Below are 19,626 nucleotides of genomic sequence, written 5' to 3'. Positions count from 1 at the left end.
GCTAGAAGATCTCAAAATTTATTATTTTAAACCATCACTTAGTTATCATTTATCAATATTTAAAAATATAAGATAAAATATATTTTTAAATTATTAGACTAAAAAAATTAGACTAAAAAATTAAGTTAATAACTAAATAATAATAAAAAATAATAAATTCTGATAAGTTCATAACATTTTTTGTTATTTAAACTTCTTTTTATAAATTTAATATATTTAAAAACCAATTTTTTGGTACTATTAGGACGGTGGGATCGAATCAAGTGAACATTCTTCATAGTTGACAGAAAAGTAATGGCAAACATTAATAAAACGTGGGAATTAATTGACTAAAGTAGACTAGTATTATTCACATTCAAAAAATGGCACTAAAGAATAGAATAATGGTGGCATAAGAGAAAGAGGATATCCACTATAGAGGCCGGTCCTCACCATTGTAGCTTTGGAAAAACAGTCATTAATCAACAACGTTTGGAAAAACACCTTCTTCATACTTGAAAGTTCAGAGTTGAAACCAAAGGGATCAGGTGTGAGAAAATGGAAGGCGTTGACCACTTGGCTGACGAGAGAAACAAAGCAGACTTCGATGTCGAACAGATGAAGATCGTTTGGGCGGGTTCCCGCCACGCGTTTGACCTATCTGACCGGATTTCTCGCCTCGTTGCCAGCGATCCTGTAATTATTTCACCCTATCTATGTCTTCAATTTTTGTTAGAAATTGTTGGAGTTTACTGAATGATGATGGTTCTGATTGTGATTTGTAGGTGTTTAGAAAGGATGATAGAACCATGCTTGGTAGAAAGGAGTTGTTTAAGAACACTTTGAGGAAAGCAGCTCATGCTTGGAAAAGAATTAACGACCTTCGTCTTACTGGTGAGACCTCTGTTATTGCTCTGTTCTGCATTCTCGGTTTCTTATATTTGCTAAAAGAATTAAAATTTGTATTTCTCCAGAGGAGGAAGCTTATAAGCTGAGGTTCTTTGTGGACCAACCTGCCTTTACGGATCTTCATTGGGTATACTTCAGTTTCTTCTTGTGCTTGCATTGTTAGAAAATTTACTCATGAGTAGTACTAGTGTGCAGTTCTGAAGTTATGGATTTCAAAGGAATACAGTGTGTGTTGTAAGATCAAAGCATATTGTGCTTCTACTAAAGTTTTGTTATTGAAATTCTTTTTGCAGGGAATGTTTGTGCCTGCTATCAAAGGATCAGGCACTGATGAGCAGCAGCAGAAATGGTTGCCTTTGGCTTATAAGATGCAAATAATTGGTTGCTATGCACAAACAGAACTTGGTCATGGATCCAATGTTCAAGGGCTTGAGACAACTGCAACTTTTGATCCCAAAACCGACGAATTTGTTATTCATAGCCCCACATTAACTTCCAGCAAAGTAAGTTATATGAATCATTACTTGTGAGAGTCTTTAGTGATTCAAATTATAGAATCTTACAATGTTACATCAACAAATACAATGAGGAAAAAAATGTTTTTTAGCTTTTTTCCAATGCATATTGTATGTGCTTTTTGTTAAAGGCATTTGGATATGATTATCACTTCATTGATGCTGATTTAAACAGTGGTGGCCTGGTGGATTGGGTAAAATATCCACACATGCTGTTGTTTATGCCCGTCTGATAACTAATGGAAAAGAGCACGGAGTGCATGGTAATTTCGATTGTTTAATCATCTAGAATTCCAGTGATTCGAACATCAATTAATTAACTCTGTTCAATTTGAAGGTTTCATTGTCCAGCTGCGGAGCTTGGATGACCATTCACCCCTTCCAGGTATAACTGTTGGTGATATTGGAATGAAATTTGGAAGTGGAGCTTATAACAGCATGGATAATGGGGTTCTTAGATTTGACAATGTGCGAATTCCAAGGAACCAAATGTTAATGAGGTACTTTTATTTTATCCATGGTGTACAAAGCTACAAACTGTGATGTACTATACTAATAGCACATGAATGATCTGTAGCATGAAACTAATAGAACTTTAAACCCCCGAAGGAAGCTCATTGAAGTTGGTTCAAACCACAAGATGGGAACTCAATGTAACTTGGACAACAGTAACATCAACCTAGGAAAAACTTTTGGCTATTGTGTTCACTGAACGATATAAGAACTTATATTTTGTCTTTGAATATAAAGCATCTTTTAGCCCCTTTCATTTCTCTAACCAGGAAGCAGATTTAAAAAGAGCTTTTAGTTCCAGTGAGAAGGAAACTGGTCCAGATTAAATACCTCAACAATCAATTCATGGGCAATGTTATATCAACATTTTCCCTTCAAGATTATTATTTAAAATGGCTACTAGATAAGAATAACATTTGAGAAACATAAAATAGAAACAGTAAAAAGGGTTGTCTTTATCCTGTTTTAAAGTTGAAAATATGATTCCTTGTTGAGATCATTGGGGATAGAAAATACCTGACTTTTCTCAATTGTTTTAAATGGTAGTGTTGCCTTGCAGTTTCTGTCAATAAATTCATGTGATGACTCCTAACTTTTTCTTTTCAATCTCAGGTTTTCACAGGTTACAAGAGAAGGAAAATTTGTGCACTCAAGTGTTCCAAGACAATTAGTTTATGGTACCATGGTCTATGTGAGGAAAACTATTGTAACTGATGCATCCATTGCTTTGTCACGAGCAGTTTGCATTGCTACAAGATATAGTGCAGTACGAAGACAATTTGGGTCACAGAATGGAGGTATTGAAACACAGGTAAGATTTAAAACACTCCATTGAAGCATGGCTTTTGCTTGTTGGCAAATTCCTTTTTAAGGAATGCTAATGAAATATTTATTAATATACTTTTTCATATATAAATTATGCAAGGCGGAAATGGAGACTATCCAAATTAAATTATACAAACTATATAAGTTAATTTACTTCAATGTTAAGTTGCTTTTGACTAATGTAGTTTCTCCCTTTCAGCTAGTCTTGTTTATTACTGACATATCTGTTCTATGTAATTTGATGGGAATCTAGAGAGTATTCATCCTCATATTGTGCATGCGTTATGTGATACAGAAATGTGTATTTCAGTCTAATGTTTTATCAAAAGTAGAATTTGATTAGTTGGATCCTTTATGCTTAATTTTGTCTTCCTTTTTTGTCCTTTACATTTAGGTGATTGATTACAAGACACAGCAGGCTAGGCTATTCCCTTTGCTAGCTTCTGCTTATGCATTCAGATTTGTTGGGGAGTGGTTGAATTGGCTTTATACTGATGTGACGCAAAGATTGCAAGTCAACGACTTTTCAACACTGGCTGAAGCTCATGCATGCACAGCAGGGTTGAAATCCTTGACTACTTCAGCTACTGCTGTATGTCATTTTTTGTTGGTTACTCTTTGTATTGGCTACTACTTTATTAAATATGATTTTGTTATTGTTTCATCCAGTTTCTTCATTATTTTTTCCCCTCTCCATATGCTGTGTTGTCATTTAGTCAGATTCCTTAAGTGTTGCTGATAAATTTCTAAAATGATGATCTATTATCCTTATAGGTCTCCTCCCTTTTCTCCTCTCTATCCATATCTGTTTTCTTTGTTGTTTAAGATATGTTCATACTGTGAAGGCATTTATGTGAGGGATATGATTGAGCATCAATGCCAAAATATTAATATGAATTGTATGTAGAGTTACTATCTCAGTTCTTCAGGCATATAATTTGTATGTTGGATAACTGACTTGATTTGCCGTGTCTTCTGCATGTAAATGATGCAAATGTTTCTGATGTTAGTGTTTAGATAATATGCTTCTATTGTTTCCTAATATATGCATTTCATTTTGCAATGCTGAATTTTTTTAAGTGGTAATGAAGGCCAGTTCGCTTAATTTGCAGGATGGAATTGAAGAATGTCGCAAGCTATGTGGCGGCCATGGTTACCTTAATAGCAGTGGTCTCCCTGAGTTATTTGCAGTCTATGCTCCTGCATGCACATATGAAGGAGATAATTATGTGCTGCTTTTACAGGTTTGTTAAATATCTTTTTTCGTTATGTTTTTTATTGTCATCTTATGCATTATATACAAGTCTTTTACAATATGTTAAAAGGATTCATATTTCTGTATGACAACTGTGGCTTAAGTCTTGTCTGGTTTAGGACGTTTACCAGTATTGATCTCGGGGTTGTACTGATAACTTCAAGAAAAATCTCATGTAGGTGGCAAGGCATCTTATGAAGACTGTTTCTCAGCTGGACTCTGGTAATAAGCCCACTGGTACTACAGCTTATTTGGGTCAAGTCGAAAAACTGTTGCAGTATCGTTCTGATGTTCAGAGAGGTACTGAACTCTACCACCATAGTTAATTTTGAACATTTGTAAACTTTAAACATGTAACCTTCATGTATGGTTTCAGTTAACATAAAATTTGTCTGTCATTGTTCTGTTGTAACTTTGTTATGTATACTTACTTTTACTCGATGTAGCCGAGGATTGGTTGGAGCCTAATGTTGTGCTGAAAGCATTTGAAGCTAGGGCTGCTTGGTTGTCTGTTGCTTGTGCTCAAAACCTTAGCAAGTTCACCAATCCTGAAGACGGTAAATGATTCAAATTCTTCAACTAAGCTTGACTATGGAGCTCTGCTTAAATTTTCCATTTCTTGTGTAGCTTCACAAAAGAAAAGAAAAGTAACTATCGATAAGATGACAGATTTAATAAATAACAAGTTCAATCTGGACCCACACACACACACACACACACATATATATATATATATATATATATATATATATATCAATTAATTTTAAGTCCTAAAGAATTAACCAAAGCCATTACCACTTCAAGATATTATCATTTAAACAATAACCAAAAAAACTCCCCAGGATATACCAAAGTTCTTTTAAGGGCATTCGTTGGGATAGTTTGCAACTCGCGGAACATGCTTAAATATTATTATGATTAGTGCTAATAATCTTTTTTCACAACAGGTTTCCAAGCACTCTCAGCTGATCTCGCTGAGGCAGCAGTGGCTCATTGCCAATTAATTGTTGTTTCCAAGTGAGCTTCTTCCAGATTTTCTCTGTTAATTAATTGTTAATAGCTGCTAATTGTTAGACTTGTTTGACTTCTTTATTGCATCTCTAGATATATACTACATTAGATTGCCTCGGTAAACAGTGAGTTCCATGATATTCTATTGGAAAACATAATGTGTTAGCATTAAATGACATCGGTGTCAATTTAAATAAATGTTGCACTGTTGAATAACTTTTTGTTTGTGTAATTTTTTCAAAAATCAACAACGTTGCTATTTGATCCTAACTCAAAACATAATAGTCTATTATTAATCAATATCTTAATTGTTTATTCAAGATATTAGATTTCTGTACTTGAAACTATGATCTGCTTGAATCAGTCTAAAGCTTGATCAAACTCTTTGATTCAGATTCCTTGAGAAGTTGCAACAAGATATACCTGGAAAGGGTGTGAAACAGCAATTACAATTTCTTTGTGGGGTTTATGCTCTGTTTCTTCTTCACAAGCATTTGGGTGAATTTCTCTCTGCTGGCTGCATCACTCCAAAACAAGGATCACTTGCCAATGACCAATTGAGGTCCTTATATTCCCAGGTTTGTCCAAAAACAATTTCAACATCTGATATCATAATTTTATAATAATATGTGATTAATGTGAAGACTGAAGACTAATAGTGTGATTATATGCATATGATTAGGTTCGGCCTAATGCGATTGCGCTTGTTGATGCATTTAACTACACTGATCACTACCTCGGTTCGGTTCTTGGTCGATACGACGGAAATGTGTATCCGAAGTTGTATGAGGAGGCATGGAAGGATCCTTTGAATGAATCAATCGTTCCTGATGGCTTCCATGAGTATGTTCAACCAATGCTTAAGCAACAGCTTCGTAATGCTAGGCTTTAGATGATTTATTAATACCTGTTTTGTTAATTTACACCTAGTAAATTCTATCTACTTTAATTGTGTTTTAAAGAGTGAATTAATAAACTTGCACGGAAGGATAAATAAAGAGAGGTGTGAGGAACATAACAATCATAATTGTTGATTAGAAGGAGAATGCTTTTGGTTATGGACTACCTTGATGAATTCTTTGTCAAATTTTGGAAATCCATTCTTTCATCTTAGGTTAAAGTTGATAATAATAAAAAAAATATCTTACTAACAAGTATGGAGTCTCTACACAAGACATGTACTACAGGAAATTACAAGATAATTGAATTTAAAAAAAAATTATATTTGATGTTATCAATGGAAAAATTAAATTTGGAGAATTTATTTAATGACCATGAAAAGCAAAAGGTCATATGAGAGTTTTGGGGCCTTAGGCTGGAGACAAGACATGACATGACATTAAGATAGAGACAATAGAATAGAGACACTAAAAATTATTTTTTGTGTATTGTGTTTAGATACAATGGACAAGACACTAATGTAATGTCCTGTATTATATTTGGATAGACATGGACAAAACTAAAATATTATGCGAAATGACTAAAATAACTATGTGATTCCAAATTTTTTACATCAAGTACAAATTAATTTAATAAAAAATAAGAGTATGTAGGAATACAGAAAATTACAAGAATTGGTCTATAAACTAATAAGATAAAAATGTTATTAAAGTAACAAAATTAAAAATAAATAAAGTAACATAAAGTAGAAAAGTGAATTAAGTCTCCATTAATAAAGCATGTCATAGAGAAGAGAATAAACGATAAAAAGGAATAAATTAATTATCCAGTCAAGTAAAAAATTCTAAAAAAAAAAGAAAGTATCTGAAAAAAAGAACGCAGAGAAAGAAGAACTATGATGTAGAGAATAAGTTAAAATTAGAAAAAATAAGAAGAGATAATAGTAAAATAATAAAAAATATCTACGAATAGAAAAAGAAAAAATTTTAATAAAAAAGTCTGTGTCCATCTTTTTTTAATACCGTATCCATTATTGTTCTTCGTAAAAAAGTAGACATAAAAATATAAAATAATGTCTTAAAGACAATATATTTTATGTCTATATCTCTATCTCTAAATATATTTTAATCATTTGTTATTCATGTTTTTATGTCGTGTCTTCGAAAACAAACGCAACCTTATAGGCGCATGGATTATGAAAGTTGCTTAATGACTGATTTTCCAAAACAATCACGTGTGCAAAGTCCAACGGACTATAGTTAATTAAAGCTAATAAACGAATCTAAGGCAATCATGCAACCACAAAAATAATTAAATAACAATGTTATGGTGGCTCTCTGTCACATCATCTTGGGATCTTAAATCTAATATAATCCATTAATCCAGCAATGCTACAAAGTACGAACAATCACCAATAATTGTTATCGTTTATGTGTATCTCACTTGCTTTGGTTTCCTAAGTGCGTGTATATAATTATTATGTTTAACTAAATGATTCGATAACAACAATTTGGAATAGGGTCGCACTACGGTACAGATCAACATTTACAGATATTCTATTTTTTAATCTTATTTTATTACATATGTATTGAATGTTTTTTGGCTGGCTTGGCTATTCTTCATCTAGGTCTTTGAGTTAGCATCTATTTGATTTGGCTCCAATATAGACATATAGCAAGTGGCCCTTGGATTCGGGGTATAAATTTTAGATTTGATTAAGAAAATGGAAAAAAAATATAAAGTTGGATTAGAAGCAGAAAACAATAATAATGTAAAGCAAGTTTATTAAACTAGGAAAAAAAAAAGATAAAAGAATATGTTAAAAATAATTAATTTTTTTCACTTTTTAGAATATATTTAATTGCAAATACAAGTTAAAATTGTAAAAATTTTGTTTTCTCTTATATAAGATTTAAATGAAAATAGAAAAAAATTAGTTGAAAAATTAATACAAGAAACAGGCAATATGAAAATACCACATACATCAAACACATTATTTCAAAAATATATCTATAAAAATTTTAAATTTTAATTTTTAAAAAGATTAAAATAATTTTATAATTAATTTTTAAAAGAACAAAACAATTTTTGAAGATTGATTTTAAAAAACTAAAATACCTTTTAGTTTATTTTTAAAGGACTAAGATATCCTTTTAAGCATTAATTTAAAAAATACTAAATAATCCTTATATAATTAACTGAGGTTGATTTATTATATTAGCAATTATGAATTTAAATTTAACTTTAAAAATATTAAAATAACTTTTTATTTAATTCTAAAATAATTAAAATAATATTTTAAGATTAATCTTACAAACATTAAAATTAACCTTTTAAAATTAAGGTTATTTAATTATATTAGAAATTATAAAATTCAACTTTTAAGAATACTAAAATAAAGATAGAGTTTGTTTTAGGAGATTAAAACGTCATTTAGCATAAATTTAAATAATTTTATTTTGATACTGTCATTATAAAATAATTTTACACATGTATCCAATTATATAATGATATGCCAAATAAAATAACTACGTTTCATATTAATAGTATGAATGGTCATTAAAAAGAAAGAATGTAATTGAACGACTATATAAAATATTTTACACTATCAGTGTATTAAATTTTAATTTAAAAAGACAAAAATATCATGATTTTTTATTGAATTATAAATTAGAAATTTGAATTGAAGTTTTAAAACACTAAAATACCATGTCAATTATTTTAGTCAAAAGAATCACAAATTGAAATATTTTTAAAATAACTAAGAAAATTCTCTTATGAAATTAGAAGAGATTTTATAAAATAAAGAATAAAATATTAGAACTAAAATGATAAATATTTAATTAGAATATTTTTTGAACAACACACTTTTATGATTTTTTTTTGAATTCTTTTGATTACTAAACACAATTTTTATAAATTGTTACATTTGATAATGTCTTGAAGTTAAATTTTGGATTTTGTATGTGTAGTTCATAGATAAAATTATTGAACTTTTATACTTGGTCTATTAGGCTGCATTTGTTTCTAAAAATAGGATAATACAAGATATTGAGAATAAGACATAAATGACAGAAACACAAATTTTTGTGTTGTATTCTATTTGATGATAAACTATAACAAATTATAAAATTTAATTTATTCTCATTTTTTTCATTAAAAAAATTTTGAGACAAAAAATATAATAATAAAAAATATAATTATAAAAAATTAATAAAAATAATAAAAAAAATAAAAAATAAGTTGTGTCCATTGTAAGTGTCTTCGTGTTTTTTCTGTTAGGATGAACACAAAATACACTAATTCATTATCTTTAGACACATTACTTCTGTCCATATCTTATCTGTCAAATATAATTTTATGTCTCTGTGTCCCTATTTCTATGTCCTGTCTTTGTAAACAAACCAATTTTAGTGATCAAGCTTAGTTTGAGAAGACTTGACGCAATAATAATATCTAATATTCTTAAATCTTTTAGTGATTTGAATAATTATTTAGTTTGAGAATACTTGAAAAAATAACATTTTGTAACACTATTTTATAAAAAAATATCATTTACAATGCACTGTTAACTATAAGTTTCAACCAAAAAATATTTATCTCCTTTAATATTGATTAATACTAAAGGAGCAATTCAACTATTAAAAAATATAAACATAATTGATCATTACAAAATGAAGCCATATTATTTCAAAAAAATTATTATTTTCATAATAAATATTTAATTAATAATTTTGTGCCAAATAAAATTATACATTCAAATATCACTTAAAAATTATAACATTGATTTTTGTGTTTTCATCTCTAGATATAGATTATAATTTTAATTAATTTTTTATTATCACTATTGGCATAAAAACTCATACTTTTTTGTAATTTTTTTTACCATGACATAAATTTAGTATTTGTTAAATGTATGACAAAAATATGCTATGCATATTTAAATAAGAAAATTAAAATTATTTAAAATATTTAAATTAAAATTGAATATTTGAATTTATTTATCTTATGAAGATAAAAAACTAAATTTTTTGTTAAATCCTGAGATAAAACAAATATTTTTTTTCCTCAAAAATAATCTTTAAAACAATTATTTAAGTTATATCAAAGCAAAAAATTTTAATATAACAAATAGCATGGCAATGATTTGTTGGCTCTCAAGTACTATTTAATGTTATTTAAGTACTATGATTATTATGTTATGTGTAAGTCTACAAGCTAGCAATGATAATTGGCTCGTGTAAAACTTTGAGCCATTTAATACTTTGTCAAACTACTTCTCATTGCACTAAAGAAAAATTACGTGTCCTTATATTTATGATTAAAATAGAATATCTGTACATTAATATCTGTACCTTATAATTTCCCTTTGGAATAACATAGCATGACTATTGATTAGGACCATAATTCTGTTAATTATTAGAAATTGGACTCTCATGTCAACTCACTTTGGACGGATTCAGGGAAATGTGTATAATAGTCATTTCTACAGAATTTTGAATAACTACTATATATTTTTTCCTATTCGTGTAATTTTTTAATAAATTATAATAATGTGATGATTGTTTCCATATTTCTTTTTTTGTTTTTAAATAAAAAAAAAGGAGTATATGTAATAACATTTTTCCCTCGTGTTGTAATAGTACAAGGGTGCAGTCGCTAAAATGATTTAAATTGTAGCGTGTATTATTGTAGTTGTGAGAGCGATGAGCGATATTTGAAAAGAACCGTGTTCCATATAGGGGTAGAGACGATATGATATGACGAAAGGGGTTCATTAAAAATGTAGGGCTACCCCTAACAAATTAAAATGCACCTATCTATAGCTTGCCAACTAATTTATGCAGCAATTTCTCAATTAAATATTCAACTATATGTAAATAAATTTTCACTAACATGTTGGAGTCTTCATTTTGGGAAAAAGTTGAACAAAAGAGATAGAGCCATTAATTGTTGGAGTAAAATTGCTTACTACTACTGTTCTATTAGAAATTATCGGGAATGGATCCTCTTCAGTTTTTTTAACATTTATCTCTTACCTTTGATTCTATAAGTGGAACCATAAATAAATAAAAAAGAGAATAATGAATGGTTAGATTAAACATTACACACCATTCAGTTTTTTTTCACTGGAGATGATCCACTTTCGAAATTATCCAGAACATTTTGCTACCGTTATCTTTGATTTTGACATTATGTAGTTACAATATTATTTGAAAAGTTTGTACCAAATTTTTGCTACCTTATTAGTGCACATCTAATTCAGGATAAAAAAAACGACCTAGATTTGCATATCACAACGCTTTGTCTTTGTGTCTCTGCCTACTCCACACAATCCCAACGGATTTTGTTATAAGATTGAGAGAAAATGACATTCTCCTCTCATGTGAGATGTTAAAATGATACTTTCTTTTCTTCTATTTTATAAATGTACATTTACCTCTTTTCTAACTTTTAAAAAACCTCCTCTTTAATCCATTTTAAATTTTTTATGTTAACTATTGTTAACTTTTTTCCATTTTTTAAGAAAAAATAAATTATTTTTTGAAAAAATATCCATTAAACAAAAATTTTATTTTTTATCATTAAATTTTACTTACCAAAATATCATTTAATAAATTATTCTTTTATTGATTAAATTGTATTTTTACTAAAATATTTTCAAAAAAATTAATAATAAAATTATTTTTTTCTAAAATATCTACCCTTCAATAATTTTTTAATTATTAAATTGTGATTTTACTAAAAATTTTATTAACAATTATTTTTATATTTACTATTAATTTTTTATACCAATATATATTATTTTAACATTAAATAAAAAAATCTTACCACTGTTAATATGTATAGCAATTAATATATATTTATATTAAAAAATAATCTTACTAAAATTTTTTATTTAATGTTAAAATAATATATATAGATATCGAAAAATTAATAGTAAAATATAAAAAAATTGTTAACGAAAATTATTGAAGGGTATTTTAGAAAAAATAATATAATTATTAAATTTTTTTTGAAATATAATTTAACCAATAAAAGAATAATTTATTAAAAGATATTTTGGTAAGTAAAATTTAATGATAAAAAATAAAATTTTTGTTAATGGTATTTTTTAAAAAAATAATTTTTTTTAAAATGGATAAAGTTAACATTAGTTAACACAAAAAATTTAAAATAGACTAAAGAGGAGATTTTTTAAAATTTAGAAAAGAGAAAAATGTATATTTATAAAATAGAGAAAAAGAGAGTGTCATTTTAATAGAGTGGAATTTTCTCTAAGATTGACAATAACCTACACAAATAAATAAATAAATGATTGTTTTAATGTGTTGCAACTTGGCATAATCGGAGAGAATATGATATTTGAGTAATGATACGTGGGTAAACTACTGATTTCTTATAAGAATTATTTTGCATATCTATTATTATATCTTATAATATTCGACACATTTATCATCTATTAGATATTTCAATTTTGAAGAAAAAAATATTATAAAGAGACTGATACTTCATTTAAAACTTTGCAAGGTGGGAATAAAAGTCAATTATGGTTTTATTCAAAGTATAAATAAAATAAGAGAAACTCTTGAAATCAGTAACTTTTAATATTTCTGTTAGTATAAATATTAAATTATTTTTAATAAATAAATTTTATTAATTTATGTGTACAAACACTAAAAAATTTAAGTATAAATTATATTAATTTATGTGTAAAATTTAAATAAATATAGGTATAAATTATATATTTATTATGTGTAAAATATCTATAAATATAAATATAAATTATTAATAGCCAAATATTAAAAAAAAGTAATAATATTTATTAATCATATAACATTATTCAAAAATAATTACAGAAAACATATCTCCATTGTATTAGCCTATTAAATGCGAAAGTAAGTCGAATTAAACTGAGTTAAGTCAATTTTTTTTTTCTAAAGATAGTAGGTTATATTTCATTAATTATTGAAAAACGAAATACAAAGATATCTAAAAGTAGGACAGCATAATAAAAGGTGGGATTTCTCAAAAACACTATACTGAAAGTATTCATTCAACGATGCGTGGTCGAAAAACAAGAAAAATCTTAAAGAAGAAAGAATGATAAATCAAATTGGATGCAACTAAGAGCTTGTCTCATGGAGATATTTTTTAAAGATATTTTTTAATAATTAAAATTTAACACATATAATTACTTAAATGATATTATTTTTGTCAAAATTAGGTCAGACAAATTAATTTGATCGAAAAATAATGAATCAAATTTTAAATCTGTCTACATTAATATTATTTTTTTATAAAAAATGACTACAATACTCCTATTATATAAAATGACTAAAATACTCTTATATATTAATTTTGAGAATTCTAAATTCTAGCCCTTTTCTTCTCTATCGTTATAGGGTTAGAATTTAAAGTTTTCAAAAATATATATATATATTAGTTGTGTTTTATAATAGAGATATTGTAATAATTTTTTATAAAAAATATTAATTTATACCAGTTTAAAATTTAATTCATTAATTTTTTTGTTAAAGTGATTTGTGTGGTCTAATTTTAATAAAAATAATACAATTTAATTAATTATATGTGTTAAATTTTAATTTTTAAAAAATATCTTTAAAAAAAGACGTTTTTGATATCTTTATCTAAGTGGCTCCCTTATTTAATACATAAATTTAAATTTAGACTCAAATAATATTTATAAACTTATTGAATTATCACCAAGTTAAGTTTAGGGGTGACAATGGGGCGGGTTTTTGTTCTACCCGACCCCTCCCTGCCGTACAATAACCCGCATAGAACCTAACCCACTTCTACCCGCGAGTAGTAAAACGTTGAACCCTAACCCGCCCCTATAATTATTAAAATTCAATAAATAAAATTAAATTTAAAAATTTATATAACCATCATCACATACATAATATAAATTAAAGTAAAAATTTAAATATGATACAATATTATTAATCATTTACTAATTATTTTACATATATTATATATATTATATATTAAAATTATATATATTATATATATAGCGGAACGGGTAGGAGCAGGTATTACCTAAACTCGACCCCACCCCGCTCCTCTCAAGAACCTGTTCTGCTAAAAACCCGTCCCAATATAGGCGGATAATTACCCGCTCGAAGCGGGTAGAAACAGGATGGATACCTGCGAATTCGGGTGGTATTGCCCTTCCTAATTAAGTTAGAGCTAGCGGTAACCAAGCAACTCCACTGACTCATCAACCTTTCTAGATGCGAACAGTAGTCACTGGTTGAGTCCTCATCTTTCACGGATTCCTTGAAATTCACGAGGATAATCAAATATAAGATGCCAAGAATGATGATTAATTGCGGTGGATAATTATAAGCATCAGGCATTAGTGATCATGGGTCCGCATAGCAGATTTTGAACATAGTGGCAGTTGAAGTACCAAAACTTCATTGATCTTCATGGGCCACACATTGTCTAATAATGTCTATTACATTCAATATAATATTTTACCCCAAATCAAAGAAACGAGTAAACTAATAATAAACGCACGCTTTGATCAAACACTCATGAATTCCTTATTATTGTAATGGAAGAAGATCTTGCCTCCACAAAAACGACATTAATTAAAGCTATGATTTGAAGATGTATATATAAATATAATATATCAACAATCAACATTGGTCCACCAAAGTTTGTTCTAACTAGAAATTAATTAAATATCCCTACTTGTAACAAAAACAACACATTCTGAAACTCAATATAAAATGACCTTAGCGGTCCATATTCATTTTCCTTAATTAATTTTATCTTTTTCCCCTTTTTGTACTTTCAATTGGCAATGGGGACGGAGTGACGCGCCTATCACATACACTTGCTCCTTCAAGTAAACTACAATTATTGTGATACCTAAAAAATGCCACTTATGTTCTAACTCATGATGAGGAACTAATATTAATCCTGTTGGATGGACGTCATGAAACTGAGAAAAGAAATTTTAATATAATAGATAAGATATAGATACTTTTTATGTTAAACAAGAATTATACTGTACATAAAAAATTAGTGACTAAATTAATTATCTATATAAAATACATATTAAAATATAAAATATATTTTAAAATGAGTTAAACAATAGGCATACATTTATATAAAAATAGAGTTATTCTCCACGTACAAGCATTTTTTCATACAAGTCATACAAGTTATTTATATTTACGCACTTTCACGTTTTTTTCTGTGTCTCTTCCTCTTCTTTCTCCGTGCCTCTTTTTTTTCTTCTTCTTTTTTTTCTGTGTCTCTTCTTCTTCTTCTTCTTCTTCGTAATTTTTCTTTCTCGTTATCGTCGTCATCAACACCACCTCTTCCTCCTCTTCTTCTTTTTTTTTTATTGAAATTTCTTCTCCTATTTTCTTTTTCTTTTTCTCTTTCATCATCAGTTATCTCGTTGTTGAAGATAATAAATAATTCAGGTTCATATTGTCAATTGAACCAAAACGAAATTAATTATTGTTTTGAATCCAACAAGTGGCTAAGGTGTGGTTCAATTTAGAAGAAAAAATATAGCATTAGAGAAAATATTTTTCTGCAGCAAATTTAGGTGTAGCACGAAGATATTTGGATGTATTTTAAGAATTTTTTGGTGTATTTTTATTCTAATAAGTTCTGCATAATTCAAAACTCTTTCTCTTTCTCCTTCTCATCTTTTACTATTTCTTCTTTTTTTTATCATCATCACCATCTTCTTCTTCTTTTTTTTCTTATTCATCTTTTTCTTTTTATTTTACCTTCTCAAGTTTCTTCTTGTTTTACTCTCTTAACAAGAATAAAAACAAAAAAATCAAACAAAGAAGAAGAAACACATAATGCTACAGAATTACTTGGAAGAGGATGAACTTACATTCATTTAACTAAAAAAAAGAAAGAAATAAGGAAAAAGAAGAAGAAGAAAAAAATGCAGCATTAGAGCAAATATTTTCCTGTATTTGTAGTAAATTTGTGTGTATTTTAAGAATTTTTGGGTGTATTTTTATTCTGATAAGTTCTGCATAATTCAAAACTCTTCTTCTTCCTCCTTTTCATCTTCTACTGTTTTTTCTTCTTTTTTTATCATCATCACCTCTTCTTCTTCTTTTTTTTTTATTCATCTTTTCCTTTTTATTTTACTTTCTCAAGTTTTTTCTTATTTTACTCTTTTAACAAGAATAAAAACAAAAAAAAATAATCAAAAAAGAAGAAGAAACACATAATACTGCAGAATTACTTGGAAGATGATGAACTTACATTCATTTAACTAAAAGAAAGAAAGAAATAAGGAAAAAAGAAGAAGAAAAGAACGTAGCATTAGAGAAAATATTTTTCTGTATTTGTAACAATTTGGGTGTAACACAAAGATATTTGGGTGTATTTTAAGAATTTTTAGGTGTATTTTTATTCTGATAAGTTCTGCATAATTCAAAACTCTTCATCTTCCTCCTCTTCATCTTCTACTGCTTTTTCTTCCTCATCTTCTTATTTTGTTTTCTTATAATTCTTCTTGGGAGAAAAAATCAAACAAAGAAAAAAAATACATAATGTTACAAAATTAATAGAAAGAAGAGGAGGAAAAATGCAGCAACAACAGAAATAAAGAAACAACGACGAAAATGAAACACGCGAAGAAAAAGAAGGAGAAACACAAAAAAGAAGGAGAAGAAGAAGAAGAAAGGCAAAACCGTGAGACCTTGTGTACTAAAGCGGACAATATCGTGCTAGCGGGTGGTCTGGGTTGTTACAAGAGGAGGAGGAGAAGGAGGAACGTGAAGAAAAAGAAATATCTTCCATAATGGTGAGTAAGAGCGCGCTTTGAAAACGGTTGAGTGAGGCGCATGTTATCACGCTCCAGTGGATGAATGTAGTTTTTATTATACTTGGCTCAATTTATAAGATTTGTAAGCTAAAAATTTTTTTATGTGTAACATAACTCATAAAAATATATAATAGCTAACTAATTTAATAATTAATTTTTCGTATTTAAAAGTATATTTAATTAAATAATTTAGTTAAATATATTAAACTAATTCTTAGTTGTCGTCTTTGTATAAAAATATTTTATGTGGATAATCACTTTAATTAAACCTTCAAATTTTTTTTTATCTTTTTGAATAATAAAACCAATAAATGTGCTTAAATCTTTTTTTTTTTCAAAATATTCATAAATTATTAGATTACAACTGTTTTCTCTCTTTTCCAGCTGGACCCTTTCTTTTTCTTTTCGGAATTGTTTCAGTAGTTTTCAAAGACTATAGAGAGTAATTTTTTCTTTCTCTCATGCATACTTATATAATAAATTTATTTTGTCCATTCGTAAAATAAAGTAACAAAAATAGTTAGGAAAAAATAAAAATCTATGTAAATTAATCTAAAATTATTTTATTTTATATTTATTAATTATCACTGACATAATTGGATAATATTATATATAATAAGTATATGATTAAGAATATTACAATAAAATTATAAATGTACACTTAGATAAGATAATTTTAGTTTGCCAATGAGTAATAACTCAAATGACATAATCTCCAAGCACACTCAGAAAATACTTGACTTCTTGTAGATTTATCTTTTAAGTAACATTTATTTTTTTCGTCGATTTTACTTTTCAGTATTTTTATTTCCATGTCAAAAGCCCTTTGATGTAATCGAAGGTATTTTACTTTTTTTTAATTAAATTCAATACAATTTATTTTAAATTTAGTTAATTTATTTTCAAAATCTTTTATTTATGTTTTTTAGATTTTCTTAAGTTTCTGTTTGATAGAGAGGTCTTTGATGCACTTTAAGAAAACTGGTACTCACAGAGAGGAGTAGGTTTCGCTCTCAGACCATTAGATATCGAACCACTATCGATTTGCTAAAAATCGACAAAACACATATCAATTGAAATTAAGAAACTGAAATTTAGTATTGTATTTGGTAATTAGAGAATGACTAAAATTTTAATTTTAAGACACAAAATTTCAGTTCCTTCAATACTTCTAAAAAGTAAAAACACAAGAGACTGATTTTTTTAAAACAGAGACTAATTAAATTTTAATAATATTTTTTAAAAAACTAAAGATATTTTAATAAATATTTTTATTTTATTTCTATATTTATCTTAAACCAAATAAGATATTAAGACATAATGTAATTTTATATATTTTACATTAAATATAATATAAAAATTTAATTTAGTTTCAATTTTTTATTTTTATTTCTCAATTTTTATCTTTCAATTTCAATCTCCCTTTAAAACAAAGTCTAAATTTGGATAAAATTGTTTTGGAACAAGTATTATATATAGTCTAAAACTAGTATGCATTTCTCAAATTTTAAAGTCGCATGAGAATAGAAATAATACAATAAATCAATTATCTAGAGTTAAATTTAAATAGGACACTCTATATTTAAATAAAAAATATACAAAAAAATTATTGTTTATGTTCATGCATGTACAATTAGAATTACTACTATATGTTATAATATAGGAGAGAATAAAATTTACTGCTACTAATTTTGAGACACACAGGAGAAATATTTGTCTTTTTCATTTTGTTAATATTATAAAAAGAATTGATAGCATAGCTGAAAACTTCATCCCAAAGGTCTTTCAAGTTTGAACCTCTTTACTCACCAAGTTTCCTTCCCCTTCCATCTTTGCTTTTCACTTCCATTTCCATGGACGTGGAGCCGCAAAAACCCCTTGTCTCTCCCATCATTGTCAACTCTGCTGCTTCCTCATCTTCCCCCGATCAATCTTCACCTCCACCACCCAAACCACCCGCCAAAAAGAGGGTCGCTGCTAGTGGATACCGCGGAGTACGCATGCGCCAATGGGGCAAATGGGTCTCTGAAATTAGAGAGCCCAAGAAGAGGAACAGAATCTGGCTCGGAACTTACGCCACTGCTGAAATGGCGGCTCGAGCCCACGACGCCGCGGCTCTAGCAATCAAAGGCCGCGCTGCTATCCTTAACTTCCCCGAACTCGGCCCGCACCTTCCACGTCCGCCGACCAATTCCCCTAAGGACATACAAGCCGCCGCTGCCAAGGCAGCCGCATTGGATTACTTTCCAAGCCATGAAGCCGTAGCCAATCCCAGCCCAATCGTGTCCGCGGCGTCCTCGTCGTCCTCCTCGTCCTCTTCCTCCCACCCTAAGGACAATGAAGAATCGCCGAATTCATCGATGGACAAGGAGGATGACATGTTTACGGACCTCCCTGACCTGATAATTGACTTGGATCACGGTGGTCGAGGAAGTGAATTTGATTACTCGACGCGTTGGCTTGTGAACGAAGCCGACCAACTCGACTCGGCTTTCCAGCTCGCAGAGCCTTTCCAGTGGGAGTCAGTGCCCTACTAAGTTATTAGTCTCTCTCTCTCCCTTTCTCTTGTGTTGTTTGTTTTGTCTTCTTCTTTGTTTTTTTGTTCTCCGTGGTGGCACACTCGCACCCTGATGTTGGACACAAATTACACAGCTCTTTTCGTTTCTGAGAAAGGTTGTTAGAGGAGCAATCAGGGAGATGAATAAAAATGAATAAAAATGAGTGCATAGAGTTGGAATTTCTGAGAAGTGCTGTATATAATTGAGTTCCCACTCCATCACTTGAATAAAAGTGTGTTTTTTTTATTTTAGCACTTGAATAAATATGTTGTACGTCAGTTCTTCGGCAATTAATAAATGTACTTGTGTTATTACTTA

General features: G+C 28.4%; 1 protein-coding gene and 1 pseudogene across 2 annotated transcripts; both read left to right on the top strand.

The window, feature by feature from the left end:
* The first annotated feature begins 336 nt into the window (after window positions 1–336).
* Window positions 337–6,072, top strand: LOC107642578 (peroxisomal acyl-coenzyme A oxidase 1). The gene is made up of 14 exons (XM_016345974.3): window positions 337–675; window positions 765–873; window positions 954–1,015; window positions 1,182–1,391; window positions 1,579–1,666; window positions 1,741–1,903; window positions 2,529–2,727; window positions 3,136–3,333; window positions 3,854–3,985; window positions 4,176–4,296; window positions 4,443–4,553; window positions 4,944–5,013; window positions 5,402–5,585; window positions 5,690–6,072. Exons 1-14 carry the CDS (start codon window positions 538–540, stop codon window positions 5,897–5,899), a joined length of 1,995 nt encoding a protein of 664 aa, XP_016201460.1. The 5' UTR covers window positions 337–537; the 3' UTR covers window positions 5,900–6,072.
* A 12,438-nt stretch (window positions 6,073–18,510) lies between these two features.
* Window positions 18,511–19,626, top strand: LOC107642577 (ethylene-responsive transcription factor ERF039 pseudogene; annotated as a pseudogene). The gene has a single exon (XR_015883808.1). The product of XR_015883808.1 is annotated as an ethylene-responsive transcription factor ERF039 pseudogene (transcript).

Source organism: Arachis ipaensis, chromosome B5 (assembly GCF_059453495.1).
Source record: "Arachis ipaensis isolate K30076 ecotype BB chromosome B5, ASM5945349v1, whole genome shotgun sequence".
NCBI lineage: Eukaryota > Viridiplantae > Streptophyta > Magnoliopsida > Fabales > Fabaceae > Arachis > Arachis ipaensis.
Note: the sequence above shows the minus strand (reverse complement) of the source record. Positions and strands in the feature narration are given on the sequence as shown.

What these genes read in the sequence shown, in the direction of transcription:
- LOC107642578 (XM_016345974.3), top strand. Translation starts at nt 538, where the DNA reads ATGGAAGGCGTTGACCACTTGGCTGACGAGAGAAACAAAGCAGACTTC. An exon ending in GCCTCGTTGCCAGCGATCCT is followed by an intron (nt 676 to 764) that starts GTAATTATTTCA and finishes TGTGATTTGTAG; the next exon opens with GTGTTTAGAAAGGATGATAG. An exon ending in TAACGACCTTCGTCTTACTG is followed by an intron (nt 874 to 953) that starts GTGAGACCTCTG and finishes GTATTTCTCCAG; the next exon opens with AGGAGGAAGCTTATAAGCTG.